Source organism: Scatophagus argus, chromosome 2 (genome assembly GCF_020382885.2).
Source record: "Scatophagus argus isolate fScaArg1 chromosome 2, fScaArg1.pri, whole genome shotgun sequence".
Taxonomy (NCBI): Eukaryota; Metazoa; Chordata; class Actinopteri; family Scatophagidae; genus Scatophagus; species Scatophagus argus.
In genome coordinates, this window is record NC_058494.1 from 1,639,924 (window position 1) to 1,661,984 (window position 22,061).

The following is a 22,061-nucleotide window of genomic DNA, read 5'->3' on the forward strand; positions in this document are numbered from 1 at the left end:
AGTTTTTGCAAGTATAGCTTCAATCATATGTCAAAATTGAAAAAAAGAAAAAATAGCCATAGCAGACAGCCTGCCTAAAACAAAACAAAAACTTGACCAACAAAAACAAAACCAAAATGGCGAATGCTGGCTCATTTTGGACTACCTCGGGAACGCCCCCTTCTTCTGCTATTAGAGATTCTTTGGGTTATTATATATATATATATATATATATTCATTTTACCAGAGTAATTTTACATGTTGCTGAATATTATTAAGATTCGACACTAAGTTTTTTGAAATATAATTTGTGCCATTTTTGTTCAGTAGTTTGTGGAGAGCTGTTTATTCTGAAATACTCATGGCGGAAGTGTGTCTTACCGCCTATGACGAAACACAGGCATTATGTTAGTACGGATGAACATGGGCTGAGAAGGAATCGCGACTTTCTGGTAACAATAAAGATTCACACCAGCTCATTGTGAAAGGTATTTATTGATGATATATGGTGGAGTCGCAGATGGTTCGAGTGTGAATAAAATGTTTCGTAACTGTTGATATGTTTTCCTCAAGAAAGATAACGTTAGAAAGCTAAGCGAGATAGTGAAGACACCCAAAATGGCTGAATGGGTCTTTAGAGTGCTCTGTATTTCTTGGTTTACATTATGATTAGTCCGAACAAACAGAGCATTAATACTACGATGAAATGGGATAGTACTGATAGTTGTAGATTGCATTTGTGTGGTAACCGGTTTGCAAGAGTTTAAAGGCAAATTTTAAACGGGTGTTGGAGCTACAGTGAGACTAGGCCCAGTTCAGAAACATAGGCTCTCCGTCATGCAGGACCGTAACGCCATACAGGGGCTCTCGTCCAGCCATAAACCCAGTTGAATGTATGCGTTACATTAGATTATTAGAACGGTAGTGTGACTCTCAGAGAAAACATTTACGAATACAAGCGAACTCAATTCAGAGTGAAAATGTGCAATACTCGAAGCGATTTCCGACAAACTAAACATCAGCTTCCATGTCTTAGCTTTTTAGATGTGTTTTTTGCGAACCAATACTGACAATATGGCTATTTATAGGTTTTCATTTGACTCAGTTCTCTGCTTTCATATGTTTACAATTATATAGTCTACATTTGTTTATATGCTGATATAATACAAAAGTTTTCAGCCCGAGTGAGAGTAAAGGTATTCTATTCTATTCAGTGACCAAAAGTTTACATGCCGTGCTCTAAGTCTAGATAGGTAGATAGATAGATGACTTTATTCATCCCTGAGGAGAAATTAGGTTGTCATAGCAGTCTGGTGTATTTGAATACAATAAAACACACAATAACATGAAATACTGAGTAGAAAAATAGAATAGAGAATTAGAATAAAATACATTAAAGGACACTTGTGTGACACTTGTCTGCTTATCCAGACCATTTATGTTGAGCACAAGCCGATGCATGCTATAGCTGTATTTATTCAGCAGATTGTAAAGCACTTTATAAAGTCAGAAATACTGAGGCTTGGATGTTTTGTTTTCTGCTGAAAAAATGTTTTTGTCTGACACATTTCTATTTGGGTAAATTCCCAGTGTCCTTCTACATTATTGAAATTTAGGGCTTCATAAACTATTAACTGCAATGACACATTAGAGGATTGGTCATTGCCAGACATGTGCCAGTCTTTTACTGTATCTTTACTGTCAGATCACAGTAGAAATCTTGGATGGATCAGCTTTTCTCACATTGTCTCATTTAGTTGGAAATGACATGTCAACCTGCATGCTGTATTTTCCTCAGTTAAATGTAGCATTGCTTAACTTTGCTTTAACTTCGGACTGTTAGCCTCCTTACCCGATATCTATTGAGGTGAGTGACAACAAAACAGTCTCAATCATGTCTCTGGATTGTATAGTTTTTGCCCAGCATGCAAGCTCACCTTTTTCCTCAGAGGTAATATTTGTGTCTCTTAAAAGGAAAAAATGCTCACAGAGACTGCAGAATGGCACAACAAAAGTTTGGGTCTATGATATGCTGTTACAAGTCCCAGTTTTACGCCACACTTGATAGATTATTGCATAGCATGGATTTTTTTTCTGTGCATAACAACAATTACTTCTCATTGCCCGTACCAATAAGATAACCAATAATTTCACATTTTTGTGGCCTAAAAATGGGTTCCTAACCTAATAAATTTTACAGTATACCAAGCAAAGATGGGTGATTTAATACTCCACAGCTCTAATAAGATTTGTTGTTTGTAAAGCTCCTCTCTGAATTGTACTTGCAAGCGTGTTGTGTTCCCCTGAATCTATAAACAAAACATCCACACCAGTGATAACATGTTTGGCTCTTCACTTTGTGGCTCTGTCCAAGCACAGCAGTTTGACATTATGAGCAAGACAACAGCATGTTGTGCTGCTTCTTCTTTTCTTCTTCTGTGTTTATTGGCAGATTGGAAACCAACCTTAAAGAGTCATACTGTCACCTACTGCATCAGTGCATGTACGTGCTGTACTGAAGTCAATACAAGCAATTTTCTTTATATTATGCTGCTCACACACCTGCATAACTATATCTGCATCGTCACCTGTTGGACTGATGGTGGCCAGTTGGAAAATTTTTAACTAATTACCCAACCCTATTATAATGTTAGTGGCCTTGCGTTATTTAGATCTTGCCACTTTTTCAGGATGTTTAGTTATTGCTCACCATTTCATTATCTGTGTTTTACTGTAGCCTGGCATGGCTACACTAATTTGCAGATGACCTCTCAGTTCATTTTAACTTGCCGAACTTGTACCAGAACGTCTCCAAATGTGATTGGATAGACGTGCATGTTGTTGAGGGACAATGTTTTAGCCATTTTCAAGCAAAAAAAATTTGTGGCCTGGTCACTCATGATCTCAAATTATAGATTAACAGTACACTAAAAACATTTGAGGTGAGAAATAGGCAATACAGTAATGGAATGTTGATTCATTTTTGTTCAGTACTGCCTAGTTTGACAGTTAAATCTGAGTTTGGTGATCTTGGATGGACCTGCAGGCTGGATGTGGAGGATGCTGAAGACATTAATATTTAAGGAGTGTAAAACATGTAGTAGTTATAGTTTATCTAGTCATAGCAAAATAACAGTCTTGACGTCAACACGATTTTGCCAGAGATTTTTTTCAATAATTTAAGGTGCCTCATGTTAACTCTGTGAAAAGGTTTATTTTAACTACGGATGTTTGTGATTAGGCAACCAGTCTGTTGGTGAATTAATTAGCATTATTCCATTAATGTACATTATATGAGCCATTTCTATGTTTTTCTACTGTTAGCCTAGTTGAAATTAGTTGTTAGGAACATGCCTAATTTTAACTATGATCTTTTCCAAAACCTGAGCAAGTAGTTTGGTTGCCTAAATCTGACCAAACAAGCTCAAAATAATAAAAATTATAATTATAAAATAAAAAATGTCTCCTGGGAGAGTCCTGCATTCGCCCCAGTCACCCACCACCCACCACAACCTCCTTTTTATGTCAGCTTAGTCACTCTTTTTACTGCGTCACCGGACTTCCCACAACCTCCGCAGAAAACTTTCGTTAAAAGATAAATCTGATTCTTGTGTGGAAAAACAGTAATGACTAATAAAAGACACTAGACACACATTAGACTAAAGGCATTTAGAATTTGATGTCAAGAGTGTTTGTTAGCTATGTTTGGATAAATGTTTCACAATCATTAAATATTCATGACTTGCCTTTGCCATCCTGTGAAAAAAATATTGCTGGTGGACAGACCTACAACCAGTCAGATCAGTGAATGGTGTGACTTCTCAAATCCACATCCATGACGCTTCTCTGTCAGTCACCTTATTAAAACTATCCCATATTAGTTAAACAGTTGTGACTGACCTGTCACAAACCAGGATGTCTGAATGGAAGTGTGGCCAGATGCATGTGCCAGAGCAAATGAAACATGACCTCACACATAAATCAGGTTTCCAGGCTAGTTTTACATGTTTTTTTTTTTTTTTTTCTTAAATCTGTTCCAGGACATGGGGAGTGCAATTTATGCAATGCTCTTAATATTACCTGTGGGGAATATTCAGGGAAAAAATGTGTTTGTATAATTGTTTTGTTGTGCTGTGAACATTTTGGCATTGGCAAAGAGACGTAGGCCATAGTTAGGCAAAGTCTTCCCTGACTGTGTAGTCCCTTCCTTGCTTAAATCCACATTTGTTGTTTGTTTGTTTGTTTGTTTATTTTCGCTTGTCATTGAATCAGAGTTATTGCATAATGTTGCTCTGCTTTCCCGTCAAGAAAGAAAAGAACGCTGGACTTCAGGAAAGAGTTCTTGAAGCTGAACACAGTTCTTGGTGCTTTAACCAAATTTAAAAGGAAAAACCACAAGCAAAAATGAGGACTGTGCCAACTTATAAAAAAAGTGCGTGGGGAAGAAGGACTTCGTCTGAAAGCTACTTTTGAAATGAAAGAAAAATCTTGTTCGTCTGTAACAGTATATTTCTGCTTTCCACCTCACAGCCTCGCTGTGCACAGAGACAGTATTTCGCACCTTGCTCCTACCCTGCCCAGTGCAACGTTCTCCGTCGCCAACAGCATCAGAGGGACCCATTTCATATTTGGATCCGTGGCTGGTGCTGCTGCAGCGGCAGTGCTCGGATTGGCTCAGATAGAGACTCAGGCGCAGATTGCTCTCCAGCAGCTTGCAGCTCTAGCGGCCATAACTGTTGGCAACCAGTGTCACGGCAACAACGGGTTTGCTGCACCGTTACCTCCTCATCTGACTCTCCTAAATCTTAACAGGCAGCGGGTGTCACCTGCTGGGTTTAATGCAAACGTTAAAACTTACAGAAACACCCAACCGTTTCTCTCTGTTGCCATGTACCACCACCACTCTCAGCAACAGCCAGGGGTCACAGGATCACAGCCCTTTGCTAATGGAGCAAGGCCTCCTCATCATCAACCACCTCCGAATCAACACCAGAATCACCCGGCGTCTGACATGATGTCTCAGGTGATTGGTTTCCAGTTTCCCCGTCCCACTCAGCTCCCTGATGAACTAGAGTCTGCCCTGGCTATCCGTGGTGCTAGGGACATGGACCACCGCCTCATCGACCACATTAGCCGACCAAACCAACACCAGAACCAAAGCTCTGGTTCTGGGATCAGTCAACATGGAAGCTACAGCTCAAACCCAGTAGCACTCACCTCGGATAATCAGCCTGCCCACCAGCAAGCAGTGGACTGGTCAAGCTACCAACCTCCAACTAAACTGTTTGCCAGTCCTCCACCTAGTGCTACCCACCAGCCTCAACAACAGCAGGGGCCTCAACAACAGCCCCAAAGCAGCCACCCTGGAACAAGCATCACAAGCTGGACCACCCCTGTAAGCGACTCACCGTCTCCCCAAGCCCGACACCCACATGGTGCTGGTGGTGATGGTCAAGGTTTGTACACACCGGAGAGTGCTGGAAGTATCTTGGCTAGCTTTGGACTTTCAAATGAGGACTTAGAAGTCCTGAGTCATTACCCTGATGATCAGCTAACCCCAGATACTTTGCCATTTATACTTCGTGACATCCAAATCAACAAGTCGGGTAGCCAGAAAACTGTGGCTTCTACTTCCGCATCCTCGTTCTCACGCACCATTCGTGAAATGCCACTGCCTCCTTCCTGCTCTTCGCCATTGTCACGTTCACGCTCTCCAGAAGTGCCCAGCCTTCTTACTGTTACTCAGACAGCAGGTAAAGTCATTGACTATGGTCATGCCAGTCGGACAAAGGATGAGAATAATACCAGAGAGACTTTCAAAAGAGAGCAGCTCTCCAGTGAAAGGACAGTTAAAATCTTCCCTACATCACCATCCTCCTCATCAGCTCCAAAAGCAGACAAACCTGAAAGGCGGCAGGTGCGTCTGGAACAGATTGAATCAAGCAAGCATGGAGACCGGGATTATCGCAGGACGAGTAGCGACCATCGCAAGAGCAATCGGTCTCCTGGGAGAGAATTTCCACCATCAGTCAAATCTCGTAATCTCGATCGAGACTACAGGCATGAAGGACCCAAACCAAAGCCCTCACCTGAAACGACTAATGAGACTTCCTCAAGACGGTCTCTCTCCTCCTCATCTGGCTCAAAACCACGCAGCAGCAGCAAGAAGTTACCTACCCCTGCCATGATAAGTGATTTCTTAGGTGCTTCTTCAAAGGTGTATCCCCATACCTGCTCCTTGTGCCACATACAGTGCGATCAGGAAAAGGTGAGTGCCAACATGCCGTCGAACCAATGTCTGAAAAGAATAACTTAACATGCTAAAATTTAGTTTACAGTCTTTCTTCACCAAGCAGTTGTCTAATGTCACCCAAACAGTGTTTTGCACAGTTATGCCTATTGAAAATGTCGGCAAATGATTCACTCAGCTTGTTGCCAGTGAAATCCATTGTTTTGAATAATTAGTGCAAACTGTGCTGACATGTTCCAGTGTTCCATGAAATCATCAAGCCAGTTATTTGCTCCCCACATTGTGATAACTCCATGTGGTCATCATTTCACTTAATCACCTGTTTGTCTTTAACAGTTTCTTGCCTCCAACTAGCTGTGGGTGTTGACACAAGCTCGTCCAACCACAGCTCCATATTGTGGTCAAAAGAGCTCAACACAGTGCAGCTTAGGAAAACACATGCACATAGACAAAATGCAAATTTAAGAAAACAACGTCCTCAATTTAGCAACAAAATACACAAACATGTCGCAAATACAAACAACACCACACAAAGAAAAGCACTGCAAACTCAGAAAAAGACAACCGAAATTTATGAGTGACTCGAGCCCAAACTTAAGGCTACTGAAGGGCTGCATAGACCGGTTAATAACTGATAAGCTTACCATAGCACTGCTTAACGGCGTCTGGTGAAATAACCAAGTTCTGTTTCTTGTCTTCCATGGAATATTTATTGCTCACCGTTATTGTTCTTTAATGTGTTATGTGCAAGAATCTATAAAAATGTCCATAAGTCGCCATACAGCAAAGGCTCATGAACTTTGGTTGTCTTTTTCAATATATTGCAATGCAGTTTGTTTCCTGAATGCTGTATGTGTTGTCAAACTGATGATTAATTTTCTAGTGTTTTGTCTAGTTGTGTGTGTGTTGTTCATAAACTGACACAAAAGGCGTTGAGCAAAATCGGAAGAGGGCTGTCTGGTGAAGAAACATAAGACTTGAAATTTAACAGCTTTTTGTTAATTGTTTTTTTTCTTTGGAACTATGAAACCGGCAGACTGTTGGAACTACTTTTTCAATTTGAGGGTTTATGTTCAAATCTATTGAACTTTTTGGACAGTTTAAAAGGCATGGAAAAAAAGGCCTGAGTCTGATTTGTCTTTTAAATGAGAGGGATTAAACAAACCTTAATATATCTAGCATCCATAGTCAAGTACCACACCTGTCTTAAGTTGCCAGGAACTGTCCCATGGGGAAACTTTATTTCTGGAAAACACTGTGTATTAATGAATTCATTCATTACCAGTAGGTGTAAAGTTAAAATTTCCAGCCACATCTTCGTCAGACATTTCATCAATTAAAACTGCTGTTTTCTTCCTAACTGATATTTTTGCCCCAGTTTATAGTATAAATATAATACAATAAAAATCTATAATACAAACACAGCAACTTAGACATGAGATGGGGTTTCACATGTCAGGGTTTAACATTTCAAGAATTCAGGATCATTTAAAACATACCGTGAATATTCGAACATTTATACAGAAGTTGCATGTTTGCAAATGTATTAACTGACAGTGATGTTCTCTACGAGATGTGGTTATCAATAATGATTATTTGATCTTGAATAAACCGCAAATTTAAAAGGTTAGTATAAACTGATGAGAGGAGTTGTCAGAGGACAACAGGAATGTTTTCTTAGTTCAGCATTACTGGTGAACTCCTTTGTTCTCTGAGAAAATCCTGTGCCCTAGTCTGTGGCTTTGGAGTTTCTCGTGCTCGAAAGGTTGTGTGATTGATTTAAGTAGGACTAACTAAGTTTAACAATGGTTTGTACTCTGCATAAGTGTCGTAACAGTAATTACTTACAGTTGGGTGTGATTGCCTTTTTTGGAGATCTATATTTTGCTATTTCTTACATTTTCTCATTAAAACATATTTGTTTCTGTAAAGGTTTTCACACATTTACAAAAATGTCAAATTAAGGGTTGTAGCCTGGAAAAAAAAACCTTAATCATCATAATATGGTGGTGTAGCAATCTAAAGTTGTCTGTGTCACAGTAACTCAAATGTTCTCCTACGATTTTAGGTTTCTCAGCTGTCAACATCTTTTGAATTATTATAAAGCTGTTCAACATCAAAATTTGTTTTCTTTTGTTTTGAACTAAATTGTATGGCTGTTAAAGGAATTCCACATAGAACAGGCAACGTGGTGGTGAATGAGCAGATAGTGGTGTAATAAATGATTTGTCCTCTTCATGCCTTGGAACACAACCTAGTACGTTGACTGAACAGCATTTACAACAAGAAAGGCAATTAGTTTTTTTTCATTTGTCTGTTAATTTTTGCCAGTTATGTTAGTGTTTAAAATTGGTGGTCACACTGAGATTGATGGTATGTAGAATGGATACAGAGCATGTTTATGGACACAAATGATCGAGTGTTTCGATCTGATCCAAGAACCAGACTAGGCACTCTGTTGTATTTCTGCTAGCTGCTCTGACCTGATTTGGATGTGAGTATGGTATCAGTGAAGTGTGCCTTCACTTTTAGTTTATGTTTTCACACCATGTTAAAAAAATAAGCAATGAACCAATATGCAAAAGAGCTTTTGTCTCTGAGTCCGACTCTAGATAAATGAGGTGTGTGATGGCTTGTCATCGTTATTTCGTTTAGCTTTTTAGTGTAAATGAGAATCTTGCTTTGTTAGGAATGTTTCCATTAATTTCCAGATTGTGACATTTTCTTTTCTCTCTTGTTTTTCTACAGGACTGGGTTGACCATATTAACACCGTCAACCACACTGCTGCCTGCAGAGACCTGCGTAACAAGTGAGGATGTTTTTTATAAACAGTCAAACAGTTTCCAATATGAATAAAAAAAGAAAAGTTTCACATAGCAGTTTTTGATAATGAAACGCTACGTCCCGCTGAGATGCTTATGGTTAATTCGTTGGCGAACCGCTATCCACTTAGAAATCCAGTAGATACCATGCTTTTCTTCCCCCTGAAAAGCTAATATTTTTAATAAAACAAAACCAAGATAGAAGAACCGGTGTACTTAAAGAGCATTTGCCTATTCATACATTGCATTGTAAACAGATGATTTATGTTATTCACTTCACCTGAGTGTGTGGTTGTTGTGATGTTGGCATTGTTTTCTAAAATGTAGAATTTCTGTTTAATAGGAAGTCTCCAGGTTAAGGAATTTTAAATATAAGTTTAGGACTAGGAAGATGTTGAATGACATGCTAAAATGTATTTGTGTGTGTCTGAAGGTACCCTGACTGGAAACCAAATCTACCAAGGTCAGTTGGGCTCCTCTTATGTTTCCAATCATCTGTTTTTAGCTGTGACCAGCAGCCAGTGGGAGTCCCTCCTGTCAGTTGGCAGATCCGACACATTTCAGATAACTTTATTATGCATGTATAGCTGCTCTGACACAGGGGTTGCTGAGAAGCTTTGCTGGTTATTCATTTGAACGTGGCTCCATTTATTGTTTCAGATATCTTGTGTAAAATTAGACTGCAGAGAGTGTACAAGTCCGACTTGTCACAGCAGTTGCAGTTAGTTAACTTTTGTCAGTGTACTGCTATCCGCTGTAATCTCACTGGTTACTGTTCGTGAATGTTGTCTTTAATACAGTAGGAGCGGACAGTATGGCAGCCGGGCTCTGTGGGATCCCAAGGATCACTCCCCGTCCCATTCTGCATCTCGATCCCTCTCTTATTCTCCTTCCCCAAGTCCTCCTCACAGCAGACGCAGGGGGGGCCGCCACCCCCACAGGCCACACGAAAGGCTTCACTCGTCTCACCATCACCCTCCCTACCAACACTACATAGGTACACCACGTTTTGCTACGTGAATGCCTATGCTATTGATAACATGACATGAACAATTTGAGTTTCATTTCATAGAAATCCTTTTCCAAATTGTTTATTGTAAGTTTTTAAAATGAAGATACACCAGATGTCAAAAATGCATCATTGATTTTTTTTTTTTAATATTGTTTCTTAATGCATATTCTGACCAGTTAATAGCAAAATGGTGTATAATCAGTTCTTTACATACTTAAACATACATAGGAAAGGTTGTTAAAACTTCCATTTGGTGAGAAACTTTCATTTTAGCCACATGGGCTTTAACTGACCACGCTTTTTCTTCCTTTACCTTTTCAAATGCAGAGATTAAATTGTTTCTTGTATAAGTGACTTAACTCTCTTTTTGAATATTTCTTGTTGCTCCTGTCCTCCTCTCTGTGATTCATGGCGTCTCTATAGGGGGTTCCTCTCACAGCAGTTTGAAGCGTTTACATGATGACTCGGCTAAGTTCCCCTCTGACGCCAGCCGTCGTCCATCCTCCCATCCCAAGACTGGTCAGAGCTCTAAACGTGGAGCGTTACATTCCTCCACCAGAAGTGTGAAGAGCATGTTGAAGCCTGGAATCAGGACGATCAAAACAGCTAGTGCCAAGGCTGCTGACACAGTGGGTGTTCTTTCTCTTAAGTTGTGTAAAGCTTTACGTATAAAATAACACTGTTAGAGACAAAAATCCACGTTTCTACACTTCTATTTGTGAAGGGTAGTGGTGTGAGAATTTAGAACTTTGTCCTTAAACTGTCAGCACCACACACTCTATGATAACAACAAGCACTATTGTTCCATAGTGTTAGTTTAACAAAAAGATGGTAAAAATAAACACCTGGCAGTTTTTTGTAATCAGCTGTGTTCAAACAGTGGCTTTGTGGCAGTTATATTGTGGTTGAAAGTAGAATACTAACTGATTTTATATGATTAAAAGATTCACAGCTCAAATTCATAATTTAGTCCTTGATCAGTGTAGTTAAGGTTTGCCTCTGGTTGACTGGATCTCTCCTTAAACTAACCTAAAACTTGTGCTTTTGGTTTCTAGTCCTCCAAGCCTCCACCAGCCAAGAAGAAGAAGAAGATGGTGACACTCACTTCCCAGGACTCCTCTTTTGTAGATCGTCTGGTTTATCTGACAGGCATTCCAAAGGATGCATCAGAACAAGAAGTTACCGACTTGGTCAGGTCCTTTGGCAAGATCAACAATGTGATCCTCATGCCATGCTCTAAGGAAGATATCGAGAAAGGGGAAGGTCAAAAGGTGCTGTTTAAATGTGACATAATGTTTGTTTTTGCATGAAATGTAACTTTTGAGATAATTTACAGGCGTGACTTTTGTTAGAGAGCACGTGTGAAAGGTTCCGAACCTCCTCAAAATTCATGAACGGACACAAACACCTGACCTGAGACAAACCAAAAGTTGTTCTGTTTGACCGTTCATTCATTATTTGAAACTGGTTCACTGATGTTCTTTAGCAAGTGGTGTAAATAATCACAATCTTTTTTGATACAGTGATACAGTAATTCTCAATCTGACCATTTCTTTTTGTTAATTTTCTGTGTTGTAGCAAAGTCAGTCTGTTTTTTTTTTTTTAATTCAATGAGACTCATAAGAAAGAGCTGCAGATAAGTGCTATAGCAGTACATAGCAGGATTTGTTTGCACTGGTTCTGGGTTGCGGAAAGCCGTGATGGTTTCTGTCTGTCTCACATCGCTCTACCTTCCCTTGTTGCAGGCATCAGTATGCATGGTGAAGGCTGAACATGCTCAGGCTCTGGCTAACTCCACAAACCTGTACATTAAAGACCAGCAAATCGCTGCTTCAGTAGCCAAGGTACAGTGTGGAAAATTAATGCACGTGGCATTGATGTCCCGTCTGATACATGCAAAACTGAGTGTATAAAGCACATATAGTAAGAATATGTAAGAAGGAGTTATTCTTAACTGAGAAACAGTCTTTTTGTTTACTTGTTTGTTTTAGAAACCTGATGCAGGGCCATCATCTGATGCTAACAACAGGTCGGTTAAAATTATCATCTTAAGTACTTTCTCTTTTGACTCAATGTGCTCCACACTCACCTAACCTGCTCTGAATAACTGTGATTACAGCAAACCTGGGCCAGGACAGGACAAAGGTGCCGCAGGGGAAGGCTCTGGTAGGTACAGAAGACTGCCCATCAGTGAAATTAGTCATAGCATATCCACAGCCATCATTGTCAAGAAATACTCAGTGTATCAACTTATAATGTACATATCTTAAGTAGAAGTGGGCAGTCTGGCCAAAAAGATAACATCACAGTCCATTTCATTCCATATAAATTTCTGGCCTCTGGAGCAGTAGGTAGTGAAATGTGAGAATCTAGTTGCTCACGGAGTAGGCTTGTTGGTGTGTTTTCACTTTCATGTTTCCAATTCCTTGGCAGCAGTAAGGCCAGCAAAAATGTGTCTTTCTGGTGACCCTGAGCCGGCAGCTGAGATCAGTCAGTCAGGTGTAAAAGGAAATGCTAGCATAGACGAGGAAAATATGAGCCACAAATCTGTGAATGTTAAATAAATTAAAATCAATACAGTGTATGTTCACGTGGCATCACTTTGCACGTCTTTGAGGTTATGTGAAGTATGGCAACACTAAATATCAAAATCTCTATGATTCACCTGAAAAGTAGATTGTGGATGCCTTCAAGATTGATCTTGATCTCAAATTGTCAGATTGCCTCTAATCTTAACTATTCTTCATTAATGACAGCTGCCTCTTCTTTTACCAGGCTGGGGTTGTGTTGTTGAAAATGTACTAACAATGGCGCTCTTTGCACTTGACAGGGGGTGAGGCTGGCCAGAAATCTTCTGATGAGGTACAGTTACAATGTTGCGAAGATGCTGCTGAATCCAAGCAATGTAATAAAGTAATAATTTGTTTTCCATCCAATCCCAACCCAATCAATTTCCTCTCTACAGAAGGGCATTGTGTTGATCACAGGACTTCCTGAAAGCGACTGGTCAGAGAGCGACATCATCAAGCTTGTCCAGCCTTTTGGAACTCCGTGTGACATCATCCTGGCAAGACATATTGGAAAGGTTGGTATAAACACATTTTCATCTGAAACTAACTGTTTGTAGGAGATGACTGGACACCAGTAATAGTTGTGCTTGCAAGCCCTGAGTACCTTGACAATGTTTGCAATACCATCGTATCATTTTGGCTTTGATCACAGATAACCACGTTGCAACACAAGCAGTTTTACATACACAATGTCCATAAATATTTGGAAGGATATTTGGTTGGTTTATGTCTACTACTCAAGCATGTGAAAAAAAAAATCAAGAGTGTGAGTTTGACCTGAAAGGTTTTGGTAGTGCACAAACCGCTGTCTGTCGGTAACAGCATGCTAGTCAGCTTAGCCTAGTTAGCCAAGTTCATGTAGTGTCCCTGCTTCTGATTAACAAAACACATTGGAGACCAGAGCTGGAGGATCCTCCCATGACATTTGGATCAACTGTATGGGAGCATCATGGTTTACTGGTTAGTTCCAGTGATATTTGGACAAAGAGAAGTGTAAGGGATGAAAACTGAATGCTGACATTGTTCAACTGAAGTAAGTAACCTGGTAGTTTGTGGAAACACTTGAAATATGTAATTTATGTATATGAGTTAATAAGTAGAACAAGACAAAAACAAGCTGGAGGGCGAGTCCTCAGTCACTCCTTTGAACCTGCAGCTAATGCTATAGGAGTGCTTATCTCTGCAGACATGTGACCATACTCTATAGGCACAGTGCTTGAGCCCTGCTAAAATGTGTCTTCATGTGTGCATTTTCATCAGTCTGATGTGCCTGCTCTGTAAAAAGCACATGCTACAGTTGTTCAGGAATTGTTTACTGCACTGTCAGTTGTACTCTCCAGACAATGTGGATGCACCTCTGAAAACGTCAAAATATTATTGGCTGACTTTTCTTGAATTTGAACTCAATGTTAAAAGCTGAAATTGCCGCCGTGTCTTGAAAAGTTAATTGAAGTTCATTACAAATACCCTGCACTTGTCTTAGTTGGTAGTGTTGGAGAAACAACAAAAAAAATCTTAGCCCATCCTTTCAGACCAAAGTCAGTGGCCCAGTAGGAGCACAATCTATCATTGTCAGCGTTGACTGTATTCAGCTACCTCATCGCACATTAGGTTAACAGACCACTCTACATTGCCCTGAGGTGTGAGTGTGTGCGTGACTGTCTCTCTTTGTGTGTTGGCCCTGCAATTGACAGTCCAGGTTGTATCCTCACCCGTTATCAGCTGGGATATATATTCTACTTTTGTTTTTGTTTTCCCTGTTGTATCACAACAATACTGACCTAAACTAAGATATCTTCTCAACAGTAAATTTTGTGTATTGCTACACACCATGAATCCTTCCATACAGAATGTTTTCTCCTTTTTCTGTGTTAGGTACTCGTGTCAGTGCCAAACATGGAGATCGCTCAAGAGGTGGTGAAAGTGAACACCTTCATGCCTATGAAGATTAAAGACTCTGAGCTGAAGATGCTTCATCTCAAACAGTATATTGGTCTCAGCACACCGGTACGGCTCTCGTATTTTTTCCCCTCTACAGCATACTGATCGACATTCTCCTCTATACATTGATCTTTGTCAGTGATTTGACTTTTGGAAATGGGTTTGATATTGTACTTCAAGTGGGGCACTTCAGTCTTGGTACAGATATTTTTTGTTTATCTTTTTGTTTTTGACAATGAACCTTGAGCAATAACGGATAATTAATACTAAAACTCTCTTTACACAGGTGGCTCTCTACAATCTTCTGATGGGATCCGTGCATCCACTAGTGAGTATTTCTGCCCATATAGGGCCAGTAATTATATTAATAATAGTCAAGTCATTGATCAGTGTGGTGGTACAGAAGTAGACTGACATGTTTTTATCAAAGTAACCAAACTAAATTAAGCTGCCTCACAGTGACTGCATGACAGCATCCTCCAGCTGTTTCACAATAAAAGCACTAAATTATTCTTGTTACCTCATGGGTTGTACTGTGAAACTGGAGCAGTCCCTGTGATGCAGTGTTCCCAGTTATTTTATATTGTCTCATTGGCTATAGCAACTTAAAATAATGGTGGGCAGCGCTCTTTAGATGTACATAAGCACTGACGGAGTTTGTTGTTGATTTACTAAGATAGAACAAACTAAATAAGAGACAAAACAGTGTGTCACATGGTTATGTTTGGATGCCGCAATATGTTTTTGGTAAATGAAAGCAAGAGTTCTCACTAATACTAATATAGGAGACAGATGACTGACGTTAGGTGTGATGGACATTTTCAGTAGAAATTAAAATCATAGTATGAAAATTTAGAATAACAACTGAAGGGATGTGAATAATTCCAGTTTACTCAAGAACTGCATGTAATTGCATGTAACTTGAAGGTACTTGTACTGTACTTAAATGTTTCAATTTTCTGTTACTTCATAATTGCACTCCACTACATTTTGCTGGCAAATATTCTAATTTTTACTCCACTAGATTTGATGATTAACTTCCTAGTTACTTGACAGGTTCAGATTATCCTAATTCAAGGGCTTTTGAAACCATCATTTTCTATCGAGTTACCAGCTTGAACAGTCTGTATGCATAGAGCTAATTGTGTGTTACCTAATGTTCCTTTGGATCCCACAGAAGAGCTCAGTTCCAGTAGGCTGGAGCAGCCTGTTAGTCATCAGTAATGTTCCCAATACACCATCCGGCTCCTCTGAGGTCCAGAGACTGGTGCGGCGCTTTGGTACTGTCATCAAGACCCTTGTTCTCAATAGTATGGTGAGGACTGTTCATCTGTGCAGCTATAACTGTGCTTGCCCCTTATGTCCTCAATGTCCCTGCCTATTAAATAGCCTCACAGCTAAGTCATGTGTCACATTTTTTATTTATCAGGCAAACTCATGCTATTCACCTGTTACGTTGCTTCCTGCTCAGGTCATTTGTGAGATGGCAACGGCAGCCATGGCCGTGTCTGTTTACAAACGCTTCCAGACGTTCCCATGCATCATCCAGAACAATCCACTGTTCTTCTCCCGCAAGCCAGACCCCAAAGCCAGCACACAGACCAAAGTCATCTCTGCACACCTTGATGCACCTGAGGTCTGTCATTATAATAAATGATTAGCAAAGGTTAAGAGTTAAAGGACATCCACTGACATAAATTCCTGCATCTGTGTCAAAAACCTGAATGCCAGTGCTTCATATTACTTCCCTTTTCTTTGGTTGTAGGAAATGCCGGCAAATGACAAAGGCAATAAAACAGCTGCAGACAAAGAAGAGATTGCACATAAAGAGGATTCTGAATCTCCATTAGAGAAGAAGGAAAAAGACAGTGCTGAGAAGGATGAGGAAAAGAGCACAGAGGAGACAGTTGGTGAAGACGAGGCTCTGGGAGAAAATAGGAGCAAAGACGGTGAGGACAGAAAACAAGGGCTTGCTGATACGGTTTCTGAGTCTTTAGCTGCACCAGATGTGAAACCAGAAGCAGACTTGGAGACAGATGTGAAGGAAACACCAGCTGCTGTGGACTCAGGAGAAGACAATAAGGACCTCAGAGCATCCGAAGCAGGAAATGACCAGACTCCTGCTGGTGAAGAGATAAAGCCATCAGGCTCTGATGGCAAAGCGGCTTCTCCAGAGATGGCCGTGCCAGAGCTCCCAAAGGTGAAATATCCTGAAAATGTCAGCGTGCTCCCGTTGTCAGAGCATGAATCTTTTGTTTAGCTAAAGTCAGATGTGAGTTTTGATTTCTCTGTGATCTCCCTGCTTTCACAGGTTACTCAAGAAATGGTTAAAGCTCTGCTTGTGGAGTGCCGAACAAGAACTAACCAGCCCAACAACACTGCAGCATCCACTAATAGGGAACAGGGGGAAACACAAATGGAGACAGACCAGGGTGAGAAAACAACAGAGGAGACCAAGGAAATGCCTAAGAACCATGCAGAGGAAGAGGAGCTGAAGAAGCAGGAGAGGGAGCGAAAAGAGAGGGAGGCAAGAAAGCAGAAGGAGAGGAGAGAGAGGGAAAGGAGGGTGTGGGAGAAGGAGAAGGCCAAGAAGGAGAGGGAGCGGGAAGAAAGAGTCAAGAGGGAGCGAGAGAAGAGGGAAGAGGAAAAAAGGGAGTGGGAGAGGAAGGAAAAGGCGAGGAGGGGCAGGAAAAGGGCATACGGTGAAGGTTCGTCAGGACTGAGGTCATCTCACAGGTTGGAAGGATCCAAGCAGAGTTCTTGGAAAGATGAGAGGTGTTCAGAAACTGAGAGCAAAACGGTGAGGAAACACTGTCAGGCCTAAAAGTTTTGAAAGTGATGCCTCTCTTCTGATCCTCCGCTCATTTTGTCCTGTCATGCAATCAGGTGGAGGAGGACGAGTCTGATGAGTTTCCATTCAACATGAGTGACTTTGTGACGGTGGATGAAGTGGGAGATGTGACCGACCTACCTTGCTCTCCTTCTCCCACTGCTCCCATGGAAACCATAGAGGAAGACAGTCCCACATCTGTCCGAAAGGTTGCTCCATTTCAGCTTCTGTATAGCACGTAAAAGAGTTTGTGGTAATTGTGGTAACTGAGACTTGAAAGGTTTAATTTGCCCAAAAAATCCAAAATACACGCTTTTCCTCTTATCTACAGTATTATTTGTCTATCTAGACTAGTTTGATGTGAGTTGCAGTCCGCTGTACAGATGTCTGCCTTCTCATGAATATAATGGAAGTAGCCCAAAAAGTTAGTAGCAATGTCTCTCTCCCAAAATGATGAGCTGACTTCTCAAGATAATTCAGACCTTGTTGTGAGCAGTTTCATATAGGAACTGTTTTTAGTACCAGCTTATCACAGTGCAGAAACATGCCTCTACCTGTGGATGGGAGCACCATGACGGGGCAGGATGTAAACATTAATGGCATTCTTTTCAGTTGAGCTGTAACATTGGCTAGCTTTGTTAAGTTAGTTAGCTAGCTTCTTGTCCAGGAGTGATGCAAACTTCCTTCTGCGTGGAAAGAAAATAGTTTTTACTTGAAGCTACTCACAGCAAGTTCTGTTGATTATCTTGAGTAATGAGATCATGATTTCTCAAACAAGACCTTTCAAATTGTTTTTAACACTTTAAGCACCACTCAGTGCTATCTAATGTCATTATATACAAGATCGGGCAGACATCTCTACATCTTAAAAATCTAGATGGATATATAACACTACAAAGGAAAAGGAAGATTTCTGATTTTGGGATGAACTGTCCCTTAAATGTCCCTAATTTAATCACATCATTGTCTCTTTGCTGTTTTCTGCTTTTAGGACACACCCTTGGAGGTTTGCACAGAAATAGGCATGTCAGATGCCACAGCAACCCTGGTGAAGTCCAGTGAGAGCATATCAGAGTCTGTACCTGTGACTGTGCTGACAGATGAAACTCCAGATGTTTTGGTGTCTTCAAATTTGACACCTGATTCAGTCACCACTGCAGTGACTTCACAATCTGACTTGGACAGCAGCCAAACAAATGTCCAAACACCTCAACCAGAAGCACCAGAGACAGGTACAACTCACACCGATTTAACCTCCATAATTAGCAGAAGGAAGTAACTTGTAACTTGAATTTTAAAATTGTGTAATTCAGTTTGACCTCACCTCTGTCGTTGTTCAGAAACCTCACTGACAGCGGCTCAGGACCCCACTACTGAGGTTCAACCCTTTCCCACACCTATTCCTGATGCAGAGGACTCCACCTCAAACAACATGGCAGTGGAAATAGGGACTGCAGAGAGTGAGGGAAACACAAAAGAGGACAGTGGTCTCAATCAGAGTCAGGAGAAGGAGGAGACGCCGGTGGTGGACAAAACAGAGGAACACAAGAAGATCCAGGTTGAAGAAAACAAAGAGATGGGAGCTCCTGCTGCAGAGACAGGTATTTGGTTTAGTTTGGAGGGTAGCAGTACCTTAGTGGTTGTCACCAGAACATCATCATGTGTAAAATAAGCAGAATAGTATGGTTTTATTGGGAATCTCCCAGGGTAACATTTCATATTCATTTATGTTGTGCTAATGCCTCGTGCTGTTAGGGGGGGTAATGTCCTAATTTATCATCACTATCATCATTATCTCATGTTGAAAATCTTTGGGATTATGGTTCCTTATCCTTGTGGTTAGAACGTGTTTTGCAATGTTGTGCCCAAGATCAAGAGCCCCTTTGGAACAGCATGATTAGTAGGTTATGTGGATAAGCTCACATGGTAAAACCAGGACCAGTTCTTTTTTGTTTCAGTCACTGTTCAGGATTTTAGAGATGTGTCTGTCCTGCACAGGAAAGAGTTCACAGTCCGAACACCAAACAAACACTGAAAAAGACAGCGTGAGGGAGAAGCTGAAGACTGAAAGTCCAGTGAGCACAGCCTATTCCTTGGCACCGTTTGACCCCAGCAGCCCAGTTGGTAAGACTCTACTCTGTATCTGTTCACCTTGTTTGGCTTGAGTGGTCAGCAGCTGATAGATTTTATTTTTGTGTGCGTGTATGTCTGCAGGTATGGAGTTTTTGGTCCCAAAGACAGGTTTCTTCTGTAAGGCATGTAATAGGTTCTTCAGCGGAACCAAAGAGGCAGAAATCAGCCACTGCAAAACCCTCAAACACTATGACAACCTACAGGTACACACACACACACACACACACACACACACACACACACTCACACTTTTGTTTGTTTGTTATCATGTTCTTCACATTCTGTGACAGTTCTTGTAAAACTCCTTATGTTCACACATTTATTTGGAAAATGTGTCAGTCTAATTTAATCTCTTCTTCTTTCATTTCCCTGCAGAAATACTTGCAGACCAAGAAGATAGTGAATGTCACTACCAAGCCTGACTAGCTGAATGTGGCTGTCAAACTCCTGGCTGAAATTAAAATTGAGTTTTTCTTTTGTATTTTCTACTCATTTCTCTCTAAGGGTCCAGATTCTCATATTGGTGTAGATTAGTTTAATTTCTTGTCTCCATTTCAATGTGTGCTGATGATTTCTCATGTAAAATTGAAAGGAACACGTGGAAACTGACTGGCAGTAAGTCAATAAAATGTTTTTACTTAATTGTCTATTATTACCCATTCACAATTTACGTGTCTGAAATGTTTTCTTCTGCAGTTAAATAGCTTTAATAATGTTTGATACGTCTGCCTGTTTTCCAAGGTTTTTACTGCAGGTTTTGAGAACAAGTGAAAACCAAAAAACTGTTTCTTATTTGTAAAACAGCAAACGTACATTCAGAATGGAACCGTTTTCTCAGAACTATGATCACCAAAATCACACAGTGGTGTCTATAGGGGAAATACTCTGCTGTAATTTTTTTACATACACACACTGAATTCGTCTTCTGCATTTATCCCATCCTTAGTTGAACACACACATGCAACACCCAGCAAATTACATGCAGTGAAACACACACAGGAGCAGTGGGCAGCATCAAGCGCCCGGGGAGCATATTGGGGGGTTAAGTGCCTTGCTCAAGGGCACATCAGCCAACTAATGGAGGGGGGGAGCATTTTTCACATTAATCACTCCACCACACCCAAATTTTTCCTGCCCGTCTGGTGGGGGAGTCGAACCGGTGACCCTCCAATCACAAGCCACTTCTCCAACCTCTAGGCCACATTTTTGTTGAAGGAAGTTCTCGTGACATGAGTGCTGTGTGTGCTCAGGTGACGGTATATTAACAGGAGGGTAAAGTCACTTCAGGACGTTTACTGATTGAAGTGCTTCTGTGATTCTAGACGTGCAGAAATATTCAGTAGCTGTTTTTGTCATTGGCACGCAAAACAAACTGTGATAACTAGAGTGGAGTGGACTGAGGATAAGAGGCATGTTGGTATAACTCGGGGGAGCAAGACCTCATGCCTCCTGTACATGACTGGCTTTATTCCCCTTGTTCTGTTTCTCTTCTCCATACACCTTGGAAGTACAGCAGGGGATGTGTCAGAAATCGCCACGTGACCTGATAATCTTTGCTGTCAGCTTGGTACGTCAGTGACTGAGACAGTCAAGTCTGCCAAAATACTAAGTTAGCTTGGTCAGCCTTCCCTGTGCTTCTGTCTGAGGTTTCTTCCATTTTTCCCTTGTTAAAGGTTTTTCTGGGAGTTTTTCCTTAGTCGATGTGAGGGTCAAAGGGCAGAGGATGTTACTGATGTTATGTAAAGCCCTTTGAGACAAACTGCTTGTAAAAATGGGCTATACAAATAAAGTTGTCTTGTTAACCAAAACTTGAATTAAGAAAATCTTCAGAAATGATCCCCTCCCTGGTCCAAAGATCCTGATCTTGGCAACCCCAAAAGATCTGAATTATTGACATGGTTTCATTAGTGACCTGTCCATCGAGAACAATACTATTCTCCCTTGATGTTAGCTGGTTTGTTCAGAAACGCTTACGTCATCAGTGAAGTGCAGACATGTCATCCACTTCTGTCAACGCACTGATTTAGTCTGACTACATTTGCACACACTGTGTATATACAATCTATATATAATATGTACATTATATAATGTAAGTGATTACCATTTAGAACATTCAAACCAGGGTTAACACTGTCTATAACTTAGTATAATGTTTGTTTATTCTTAAAAAGATACCTGTTTTGTTCGAGCAACTAAGGCCAAGCTTTTAAACATGGAGGCGTTAGACCTGGTAAATCCAATTTTTTTGTGGCTTTGACACTGGACACCGGTTTTCCTTTCTGCAGAAGACATCAGCAGGAGCTCAAACTTCTCTGCGCTTCAGCTCTCTGCTCAGTTGAGTTAAGGCTATTACTTCAAAGCTCTAAGTCTAATTCTGGACGAGCAGACCATCTCACCTCCCTGCGTGGAACAACATCTCGGTGCTTCAGGGATGTTGGGACATATCTTAAATAAAATATTTGATGCGAGATTGTCTCCTTTCTATGTAAATGAGCCCCAATGCAAACAGAATGTCCCAGTGAC

The 22,061-nt window shown here is 40.7% G+C and overlaps 1 protein-coding gene across 5 annotated transcripts; it reads left to right on the plus strand.

The window, feature by feature from the left end:
* Nucleotides 1-328: 328 nt before the first annotated feature.
* Nucleotides 329-20,198, plus strand: LOC124064919 (zinc finger protein 638-like). 5 transcript variants are annotated; one of them, XM_046399801.1, is made up of 24 exons: nucleotides 329-467; nucleotides 4,510-6,247; nucleotides 8,978-9,039; nucleotides 9,486-9,515; nucleotides 9,853-10,049; nucleotides 10,488-10,693; nucleotides 11,120-11,335; nucleotides 11,810-11,908; nucleotides 12,056-12,093; nucleotides 12,184-12,230; nucleotides 12,895-12,926; nucleotides 13,030-13,149; nucleotides 14,510-14,641; nucleotides 14,862-14,903; nucleotides 15,753-15,890; nucleotides 16,047-16,211; nucleotides 16,341-16,793; nucleotides 16,887-17,375; nucleotides 17,462-17,614; nucleotides 18,397-18,637; nucleotides 18,746-19,006; nucleotides 19,404-19,529; nucleotides 19,620-19,741; nucleotides 19,914-20,198. In XM_046399801.1, the coding sequence occupies exons 2-24, from the start codon at nucleotides 4,868-4,870 to the stop codon at nucleotides 19,962-19,964; spliced, it is 4,800 nt and encodes a 1,599-aa protein (XP_046255757.1). In that variant the 5' UTR covers nucleotides 329-467; nucleotides 4,510-4,867; the 3' UTR covers nucleotides 19,965-20,198. The 5 variants fall into 5 exon arrangements, with proteins under 5 accessions (XP_046255757.1, XP_046255795.1, XP_046255786.1 ...); XM_046399839.1 differs by having other exon boundaries at nucleotides 16,341-16,775; XM_046399830.1 differs by having other exon boundaries at nucleotides 9,856-10,049.
* The last annotated feature ends 1,863 nt before the right edge of the window (nucleotides 20,199-22,061 follow it).

Coding starts and splice junctions, on each gene's coding strand:
- LOC124064919 (XM_046399801.1), top strand. CDS start 4,868: ATGTACCACCACCACTCTCAGCAACAGCCAGGGGTCACAGGATCACAG. Junction 11,909..12,055: donor TCGCTGCTTCAGTAGCCAAG/GTACAGTGTGGA, acceptor TGTTTGTTTTAG/AAACCTGATGCAGGGCCATC. Junction 12,094..12,183: donor TCATCTGATGCTAACAACAG/GTCGGTTAAAAT, acceptor CTGTGATTACAG/CAAACCTGGGCCAGGACAGG.